Source organism: Alnus glutinosa, chromosome 7, assembly GCF_958979055.1.
Source record: "Alnus glutinosa chromosome 7, dhAlnGlut1.1, whole genome shotgun sequence".
In the NCBI taxonomy this organism is placed as follows: domain Eukaryota; kingdom Viridiplantae; phylum Streptophyta; class Magnoliopsida; order Fagales; family Betulaceae; genus Alnus; species Alnus glutinosa.
Window position 1 is genome coordinate 12,963,690 of NC_084892.1, and position 11,058 is coordinate 12,974,747.

An 11,058-nucleotide genomic window follows, 5' to 3' on the forward strand; every position below is an offset into this window, starting at 1 on the left:
TTCCAATCTAAATTGCTTAGCCATGAAATCCTTCTCTAGAACCAATAGCCAGCTCTCACCCCCGATCCAGAATTTCCCATCTCAAGCTTCAGTTGCAAAGCTTGCAGCAAGGGAACAAGACATGCACAAAATATATCAATCAAGCCAAATCATGGGCTGATGAGCTCTCTGTTGTAAGCAAACCGGTTGAAGATGATGATCTCATCTGCCTCATCATTAATGGTATAAATCATACTTTCAACTCCTTTGCTACTGCCTTTACTCTACGTGATCGTGAGACCACCTTTCATGACTTCCAATCTAAATTGCTTAGCCATGAAATCCTTCTCTAGAACCAACAGCCAGCTCTCACTCCCGAAGCAGGTTCCTTTGCACTTCATGCTCATTGATCCAAACCACCTCATAGTCCCACAACCTTTCGAAACAGCCCCAACACCTTTCGCAAACCCAGATTTGTCCCATGACCTCCTGGCCAATTTCGTCATTCATCTCCTCATAACTCATATCAGAACTCTTCCTTCTCCCTCAGAAATCCTCCTCCACCACAACCTCATGATCCCTCTACCAACCACTCACTCTTCAGCACCGCTCCAACTCCACGACAGTACTCTCATTGTCAGATTTGTGGCAAAAGTAGTCACCGTGCCTTGGACTGCTATCATCGCTTGGACTACGCCTACCAAGGCCACCATCCTCCCATGCATCTTGTTGCCATGGCTGCTAAGACTAATGAAAAGTTTGCAAATCACGAATGGTTTGCTGATTCTGGTGCAAATACACATGTCACATCCGACTCTTCACTCCTCACCAATCCTCAGCCCTTTGATGGTACTGACACTGTTGGCATAGGCAATGGCGCAGGTTTACTTATTACAAACACTAGTTCTTCCCTTGTTCAATCTCATAATTCTACACATTCTAAACTACTGCTTTCACAGGTTCTACATTATCCTTCTGCATCCGCAAATTTACTTTCAATCAATAAGTTTTGTAAAGATAACAAATGTTGGTTTGCTCTAACTGATGTTGATTTCACTGTGAAGGAAAATCTAACTGGAACGGTTCTTCCACACAGACCTAGTGAAAATGGGTTGTACCCCATCTGGTTGTAGCCTCACTCCATGAATAAGACTCCCAGGTTTACTGCTCTTCTTGGTTTCAAAACCACTGACATGGTTTGGCATCAACGCCTGGGCCATCCCTCCACTTCTGTTTTCCAGCATTTACTTCGCCATCATCATCTCCCTCTTCTCAGTTCTGTCAGTCATTCCAATATTTGTGAGTCTTGTCAACTTGTCAAGTCCAAGCAACTACCATTTTCAGAGTCCATTAGGAGTTCTTTGAGTCCTTTAGAAGTCATTCACTCAGATGTTTGGACCTCCCCGGTTCCATCATTGAGTGGGTGCAAGTACTATGTTTTGTTTATCGATGAATACAATCGATTTCCTCTTATGAATAAAAGTTATGTTTTTCAATCTTTTATTAAGTTTAAATTACTTGTTGAAAACTTATTCTCTAGAACTATTAAATATTTTCAAACCGATAATGGTGGAGAATACACCTCCACTAATTTCAAACAATTTTTAAGCCACAATGGGATTTTCCACCGTCTCACTTGTCCTCACACCTCTCAGCAAAATGGTATTGCTTAGAGGAAGCATAGACATATAGTTGAAACCGGATTAACACTTCTAGCACAATCCGGATTGCCCCCTAAATATTGGGTCGACTCTTTCCTTACTTCTATCTTCCTTATCAATCACCTACCTTCCCTTGTCACACAAAATACGTCACCCTTCTTCAAACTCTTCAAGAAAGAACCCGATTACACACTCCTCCGAACCTTTGGTTGTCTTTGTTATCCCCTCCTTCATCCATATACTGCCCATAAGCTATCCTTCCGAAGCAAGCCTTGCATATTTCTTGGCTATGGTGCCAATCAACGTGGCTACCAGTATCTTGATCCTAACTCTCAAAAAGTCTATCTTTCCCGCAATGTTGTCTTTGATGAATCCAACTTTCCAGCTAAAACATCATCCCTCTTCCAAGGTTCCTGTAAAATCACCACACCCCCAGGTGCTCCCATCTTCTTTCAACCTCCAACTTTATCACATCTAAACACTGCTCCTTCCAACCCAACCCCTGCACCTCCTACCCCTGCCTCCTCTCGACCTCCTACATCTCTCCCTACCACTGGCCCTCCATCTCCCTCTCTAACTCCACCCCTGCCACCTTCACCGCCTCCTGTCCTCAGCCCTTCTCCTACCCTAGCTCCTCCCCTCCCTGACCAACTTCTTGTCCCTAGCAACCGCCTTGTTACACGATCCCAAACCGGCTCCTCCAAACCGTGGTCCTATCCTGGCTTCACCTCTTTTCATACTTCCAAATATCCTCTTGTTACCTACACCACCATCACTCATCCTCTTGAACCTTCAACTTATTGGCAGGCAGCAACCCATTCAGGCTTGGTTGCTGCCATGGCCTCTGAATTCCAGGCTTTTTTATCTAACAACACTTGGTCTCTTTGCCCTCGCCCTCCTAACGACAATATTGTCCGCAACAAGTCGGTTTTCGAGGTTAAACAACACCCTGATGGCAGCATTGACTGCTACAAGGCCCGCATAGTGGCCAAAGGATTTGATCAAGTTTGTGGGATTGACTACCATGACACCTTCAGCCCTGTCATTAAACAGGCTACCATCCGATTACTTTTAGCCTTAGCTGTCCAATTTGATTGGAAACTCAAACAATTGGATGTTTCCAACGCCTTTCTCCATGGTATACTTGCTGAAGATGTCTACATGGAACAACCCCAAGGATTTGTGGATCCTGCCTTTCCCAACTACGTGTGCAGATTGGACAATGCCCTCTACGGTCTTAAACAGGCACCACTTGCCTGGTTCACTAAACTTTCTCATACTTTATTAGAAATTGGTTTTTCTAGTTCTCAAGTTGATCCTTCTCTTTTTGTCTATCACACTAACGGTTCTCACATTTTTCTCCAAGTCTATGTCGATGATATCATTGTCACAGGTAACAATGAGGCCACCATGCAGTATATCATTGTTAAACTTCAAATTGACTTTGCCATGAAAGATCTCGGAACTCTCACTTACTTCCTTGGCATCCAAACCATCTGGGACTCCACTGGACTTCATCTCTGACAGTCCAAATACATACAGGACCTCCTCACCCGTGCTGCTATGACAGATTCCAAACCATATCGCACTCCATGCACTGCTGGTTCCAAAATGTCCAAGTTTGATGGTGAAGTGCTCTCCAATCCCTTCGAATATCGCCACATTGTCGGTGCTCTGCAATATGTCACTCTCACACGTCTCGACATTGCCTACTCGGTCAACCAGCTCTGCCAGCACATGCACACTCCTACATTCGTTCACTGGACTGCTGCAAAACGGGTTCTTCGCTACTTAAAAGGAACTATCGACTCATGCCTTCATTACACTAAGGGCTCATTCACCCTCAATGGTTATTGCAAATTCAATTGGGCAGGCAACCCTGATGACCGGAGCTCCACAACAGGTTTTGGTATCTTCTTCGGCTCCAATCTGATCTCCTGGTTCGCCAAGAAGCAACATGTTATCTCTCGATCAAGCACCAAAGCTGAATACCGCGCCATGTCACTGGCCACTGCTGACCTCTACTGGCTCCACATGCTTTTCTGTGAACTCCAGCTCTTCTTACCTTCTCCACCCTCATTTGGTGTGATAACTCTGGCGCCCTAGCACTGGCCACCAACCCTGTCTCACATGCTCGCACAAAACACATCGAGGTGGACGTCCACTTCATCAGGGAAAAAGTTCAAAACAAGGATATCTAGCTCCACTACCTTTCCACACACATGGATCCTACTCAGCAGCCACTACTACAATTGATAAACCCTACACTGCAACCGCAACATCACTTGATGACAGCAGACAAGCCCTAGAACAACCAGCCGTGATTCAAGGGGATCTTCCTAAACAAAAACAGATTCTGATTTCCTCACCATATGAAACCTACAACTAGCTACCTCTCATTATTCTCTCACCCCTTTCCTATTGTACACTCAACGACTATATTTGCCACCTTTACTTTCCTAGGATAGAATATCACTTACCATAGTCTATAATATTATACCACGCCATATACACGGCATATTGTAAATCTCTATATATATTATATCAACACTAAACCTAAGCATCAAGTGCTTAAGGCCTTTTACTCTCTTTATCCTCTAAACTTACAGTCTTCTTTGATGACATTTTAGTATACAGTAAAGACAAGGAGGATCATCTAAGACATTTGGGGTTGATTTTAGAAGTGTTGCAGAATCACCAACTTTATGCCAAGGAAGTGAAATGTAAGTTTGGGTGTGCAGAAATTGAATATTAGGGTCATATAATCTTGGCTGAAGGAGTTAAGGCCGATCCAGTGAAGATTGAAAGTATGTTTAAATGGCCTATTCCTAAGTCTCTTAAGTCTCTAAAGGGATTTTTAGGCTTAACAGGTAATAATAGGAAGTTTATTAGATGCTATGGCATTATTGCAGTGCCTTTAACATCCTTACTTAAGAAGGTTTCCTTTCATTGGAATGAAGCAGCAACAACAACTTTTGAGCAGCTTAAAGAAGCGGTACTACACCACCAGTGTTAATTTTGCCTAATTTTGACAAGGTTTTCATTATCAAATGTGTGATGTCCAAGATATTTCGTAGTAAATAAAATACGAAATTTGGGTAAATAATTAATTAACATTAATTTAGTGTCTTTAAAATGCAAAAGAATATTTTTAAAGTCTAAAGTAAAATAGAAATAAAATAGGAAATAGAAAATAGAATAAATAAATAAATAAGAAAAAGAAAAATTAAATGAATTAAAGTAAAAGTTAAATTATTAATAAATAAAAAATGGGGTATATTATGAGGCGCACAGTGCGCCTCACTTAAGAAAAATGTGAAGGGTCGTACGGCCCTTCAACTAAAAGAGGCAGTGTGCTGCCTCTTTATAAAAATAAATAAATAAATAAAATATAACGTTAGGCGCACATGCGCCTCACTTAAAAAGAAAAAAGAAAAAGAAAGGGGTAGTGTGCCTCTTTCCTTTTGAATGGTGAGAAAGAAAAGAAAAAGAGGGGGGGGGGGGGGGGGGGGGGGGCGAGATTTATCATTATCTTAATACAAAAATTATGATCCACGAAAATCCAATGGTCGGATCTTCAATCTGTCTTCGGAAACTTGATCCTAGCACTCGAATCTACGTTTTCACCGATTGTTTTAAGGTAAAACACTAAACTCATGATTTTGTGATTTTTGGGCAAAATCCTAAATGTGAGTTTAATCATCTATATTCTTTAGGTATTTGGGCTTATTGGACTTACTTGAGGCTACCCAAACTTTGGGTTGAAGTTTGGTGAATTTGAGTAAGCTTTTCCTCAAGCCTTAACTTTTGAGTATTTGATTTTTGTGGTATTTTATAAGATTAACCCTTAGTAAATGCCATTGGGTTAGTAATAGTGTGATTGGGGTTAAGTTTGGGGAAACCCTAATTTGATGGATTAGATTAATTTGGGGTTTTTAGGTATTTAAAAACCTAGATTGTTAATTGTGGATTAATTGTGATTATATTGATGATTAATCTCAAATTAACCATGGGTTTTGTAAAAATAAATATTTATGGGGTTAGGTTTTAATGTTAGTAATTTGTATAAAATTTGGGTTTTATTTATAAGTCTAGAAATATTGTTAAGTATGAGTTTAGGCAATTGACGGGTAAAACAGTCCTTGACCAATTCAAAGTGATAATTAGTGTAATTATTGGATAGAAACTAAATAGATGCAATATGTTGTGTTCAGCGGCACTTTGTGGATTGAGCCTAGGACTTGTTAGTGTTGGTGTGCAAGCAGCCAAGGTGATATTCTACTCACTGAAAAACTACTATTTTTAAATATTATAGAATTGCAAAATATATATGATGTTTTGTAAATGCGAACAAACTATATGTTAAATATATATGTTTTGATTGATTTGAGTACTTTAGAGTATGTTCAAATATATCAATGATAGTTTCAGAATCTAGTATTGTGTGTTGCATGATTTGGATGAAGTATGGAATTGTTTAGCAAAGTATGATTTAACAGCATGATACAGTAATGAAATACTTATTGGTCAAGCACATCATAGAGCATATAGCATGTAGTAACCCAACAGCAGCCCAGTAACAGACCTTGGGGGACCCAATCCCCACAGTAGCACAGCAGCATGCATAGCATATATAGCATGATTTATATTGTGTGTGGTTTTCATAATTACTATGTGTAGTTTGCTAGACGTATTAGTATGTCTAAGAGTTTTAATGGCAAAAAGCTTATGTATACTGCTATCGTCTAGTTGTATGATTTAAGAACATTAAGCTTGGATGTACAAGGGTATTTTCGTTGTTCGGGTATGAGTAATACAGTGTCCTGGGAGTAAGTAGATGGATTGTCATAGACATGAAGTTATAATGCCCTAGGATTCAGTGTTACCCATATTCGAGGAAATGATAGTATGCTCATACTAAAGAGTGAAATGTCATGTTTTAAGCTTGGTGTACTTGGATGTAACGCTACTGGTTGGGATATCAGTGGAGTAGATAGATGGATTGTCGTTGGTACATTAATGAGAAGTGCTTGGATATTGGAGTTTTACTCCAGTAACCACATGGACAACTATGTGTCATCGACATGAAGTTGTAATGCCCTGAGGCACGGTGATATCACAGTTGGTAACGTTAGATCTTGGTGCATTTGAGCTACCAACACAAAAGTATTATGGTAGATGGGTGTGTACGTAGTTGCTTCCGAGTAATTGGAACTTCTACGTATGGGTCCAACTACATAATATGTTTTAAATGTTTTCTAATAGTCGGTATTTGCTATATTAGCTATGAGGGTTTTCAAATAAAAGTTTATAAATTGGTAACTGTTATAGTATACGCGAAACTAAAAATGAAAAGTTGGCAGTCCTACTCAACAGAAATGGATAACCAAGCTTTTGGGTTATGAATTCTTAATTGAGTATAAGAAGGCAATGACAAAAAGGTTGCTGATGCCTTGTCTAGAAAGTTTGAAGAAGTGAAGGAAGAGAGTAGCATTGATGATACTTTATTTAGTATTACATTTCCTAATCCTACTTGGGTTGAGGATATTAAAAGAAGCTATGAGTCTGATCCAGAGAGCCAAAGCAGAATTGCAAAAGTGTTGGCAGATGCAGAGAATTCTTCTAAATACAACTTAAGGAGTGGATTACTCTTATACAAAGGCTGTATTGTGGTGGGTAATGTGGATTCTCCTAGAACTCAAATTTTACATTTAGTTCATGACAATCCTACAGCTGGTCATTCAGGCTATCAGAAGACTCTACATAGAGCTAAACAAGATTTTTATTGGCCTGGCTTAAGATCAGATATTAGACACTACATCAGAGGTTGTGATATGTGTCAGAGACAGAAGCATGAAACCCTTCTTCCATCTGGATTTCTACAGCCATTGCCTATTCCTACGCAAGTGTGGGCTGATATATCCATGGATTTCATTGAAGGGCTTCCTCTATCTCAAGGTGCAAGTGTGATAATGGTGGTGGTGGATCACTTAAGCAAGTATGCTCATTTTATACTTATAGCACATCCATTTAGAACAACCAAGATAGCAAATGTATTCATGAATAATGTGTTCAAACTAAATGGCATGCAAGTGTCTATAGTCAGTGATAGAGATGTCATCTTCACAAGTTCCTTTTGGCAAGAATTATTCAAAATACAAGGCATTTCTTTAGCAATGAGTTCAGCTTACCATCCTCAGACAGATGGTCAAACTGAAATTGTTAATAAATTTCTATAACACTATCTTAGATGCTATGCAGGGGAACATCCTAAATCATGGTTTGCATGGCTAGCTATGGTTGAATATTGGTACAACACAAATTATCATGCTTCTTCAAATTTAACCCCTTTTGAGATTTTATATGGCATGCATTCGACCAAATTGACCAAATTCATACCTAGCACTACGAGGAATCAAGCAGTGGAAAATAACCTTCGGTCTCGGGAGCAAATTTTGTCCTTGCTTAAACACAATCTCATGGCTGCTCAGGAGAGACAGAAAGTCAATATGGTAAATGGCACATGGAAAAGAGTTTTAATCGAGGGGATTGGGTTTACTTGAGATTACAGCCGTATCGCCAGAAGACTTTGGCTCTGAGGAAATGCTTGAAGCTATCACCTCGTTTCTATGGTCCTTTTTTGGTGAGCAAAAAAGTTGTAAAGGTAGCCTATTGGTTGGATCTTCCACCAGAATCGCGCATTCACCCTGTCTTAAATGGAAGCTGAGTCAACGCTCCATTCCATTACCCACCTTATCACCGATGGATAACCAAGGAGAAATCCAACCAGAACCGGAACAAATCCTTCAGCGTCATTGTCACCGGTACATCCCTGAGGCTTGTCGGTGGAAGCCTTGGGAGAGTTTTGGGAGAAAGATTGAAAGGTGGAAGCTTGGAACTGAAGTGAGAAGGCGTGGATCAGACTTAGAGAATAAAGAGATACGTGGCAGCATGTGGGGGAGCCTTGGGAGAGTTGGGAGCCAGCTGGGTTCAACTCCTTGAAGGCTAAACAGTTGCGTTTTGGAGCACTGCTGTAGTGCGTTTTATATGTTTTGCTTAGTCGTTTTGTCTTCTTTCAATCTAGTCGTTTTATAGGCTTTCTATATGCGTTTTGTAATACCTGGTTCTGGGCAGTATATAAGTCCAACAGGTAATAGACAGAAGACAGCTTTTGAGTATTATGAATTGATTAGTCTATGGAGGTACTGGCATCCTCGAAATTGCCGAATTATCAGTAATATAAAGAAATATTCCATCCTTTTGAATTTTACAATTCATCTTCCCTACTAAATATCTCTCCATTCCCTCCCTAAAATCCTAAACACTTAAAAACCTGTTACAAATTGGTATCAGCAGCCTTCGATCCCTTGCGCATGAAAACTCGTTCTCGGGCAATGGCTGAAGAAAATTTGTCACGCCTACAGGATGAACCTGTGTCCAGATCTGAGTTAACAGGTATGGTCAAGACCTTGCAAGCTCAGTTGGATCAGCAAACCGCCAATTTGCATGCTCAGATGGAGCAGCAGACGGTCAACTTTCAATCCCAGATGTCTCACCTTGAGGATATGATGGCTAGACACTTTGGCTCGGGTGGAAACTCCAAATCTCCGGTCCATCATTATAACCTCCGGCAACCGCCCTTCAATGGCGGTGAGAATTTTTTTCCAGGGAGCACTAGCCAGGGGGACGAAATTTTCAAACCGAAGCAAGTTCGCTTGGATTTCCCGCACTTTGATGGTGAGGATGCAGAAACCTGGTGTTGTCGTGCTGAGCAGTTTTTTGAATACTATGGCACTCCGAATGAACACCGCCTACCCCTTTCTTCCTTCCATATGGATGGTCGTGCCCTTGTTTGGTTTCAGGAGTTGCGTGCTAGCAATTCCATTCGATCTTGGCAGGATTTTGTCCGTTCCTTGCAGATCCGTTTTGGCCAAGGTTCTTACAATGACCCTATGGAGACCCTATCAAAATTGAAGCAAGAGGGCACACTTGAGGAATACAAGAATCAGTTTGACATACTGGCTCTTAAGGTGCAACACTTACCAGATTTTCACAAACTCAGTTTTTTTTAGGAGGCCTTAAAGATGAACTCCGAGTGCCCGTGAGAATGTTTAATCCTAGCACGCTGGTTGACGCATATTCCTTGGCACGGATGCAAGAGGAGTGCGTGATGAATTCGAGAAGGTATCCTCGCTCTTCTTCTTATTCGGGTTAGTTCCAGCAACGCACTCACGGCCTTAGTGTCCAAGTGCCGGCTGGTTTCTCTAAGGGTAATCCTTACCCAACTCCTACTCAGACCATGGCTCCTGGCCTGTTTAACCCCAATTTGAACCCGCCACCAGGGGGCGGTCTGCCTGCTCGGGAGGGACCTAAGCCGAGCCAAGCATTGGTTCCGGTTCAGAAAATCTCTCCGGCGCAAATGGAAGATCGGAGGCGTAAAGGCCTCTGTTATTCATGCGACTCTAAGTGGACACGGGGGCATGTGTGTGCTGTTCCGAAACTGTTTCTCATTGAGGTTTTGGATGAGCAAACCCCTGATCCGGAGAAGGCTTGCGGACATGTTGAGGGGGACCCGGGTGAATTTTTTCTAGATGAATTTCCGGAGATTTCTTTGAATGCCATTACTGGCACTCCTCATCCGAAGACGATGCGTTTGATTGGGTTGTTACGGTTGCAGCCAGTGGTTATTTTGATTGATTCCGGTAGTACGCATAATTTTGTTGACACAAAATTAGCAGCTACACTTGGCATTCGACCCTTAGTGCAGGATGCTATTCGGGTGAAGGTTGCTAATGGGGAAGAAATTACTAGCCCCGGGTGTTGTAAGGAAGTAGAGGTGCGAATTCAAGGGTCCAGTTTCCGTACTGACCTATTTATTCTTCCTCTAGCGGGGTGTGATGCTGTTTTGGGAATTCATTGGCTCCGCACCTTGGGCCCAATTCTTTGGGATTTTTCAGCACTTCGAATGGAATTCCAACATGAGGGTGCTACTTGCATTCTCAAGGGCTTGAAGCAAGGCCCCCATTTAAGTGTGGAGGGTAGTGATTCGTTTAGACTACCTAAACAAGAGCAGAAGGGTGTTGTTTTACAGCTCCTCAGTTGTCCTAACCACTGTTTTTCACTCCAAGGGCAGCATTTATCACTGAGCCAACAGGAAGTTCCCCCTCCTGTGACCGACGTTCTCAAGGGTTTTGTGGATATTTTCAGGGAACCTACGGGCTTGCCACCTAAACGGGTGCAGGATCACTCTATTACCCTCCAGCCAGGGGGCCCAGCCGGTCTCGGTTCGGCCCTACCGCTATCCTTTTTATCAAAAGGAGGAAATCGAGAAGATTGTGAAGGAATTGCTGCACACGGGTGTTATAAGGCACAGTCGCAGCCCTTTTTCCTCCCCAGTCCTGCTGGTTCGGAAAGCTGA

The 11,058-nt window shown here is 41.7% G+C and overlaps 1 protein-coding gene across 1 annotated transcript; it reads left to right on the forward strand.

The window, feature by feature from the left end:
• Positions 1–9,034: 9,034 nt before the first annotated feature.
• LOC133873259 (uncharacterized) lies at positions 9,035–11,058 on the forward strand. The gene is made up of 2 exons (XM_062310984.1): positions 9,035–9,670; positions 9,856–11,058. The coding sequence occupies exons 1-2, from the start codon at positions 9,035–9,037 to the stop codon at positions 11,056–11,058; spliced, it is 1,839 nt and encodes a 612-aa protein (XP_062166968.1).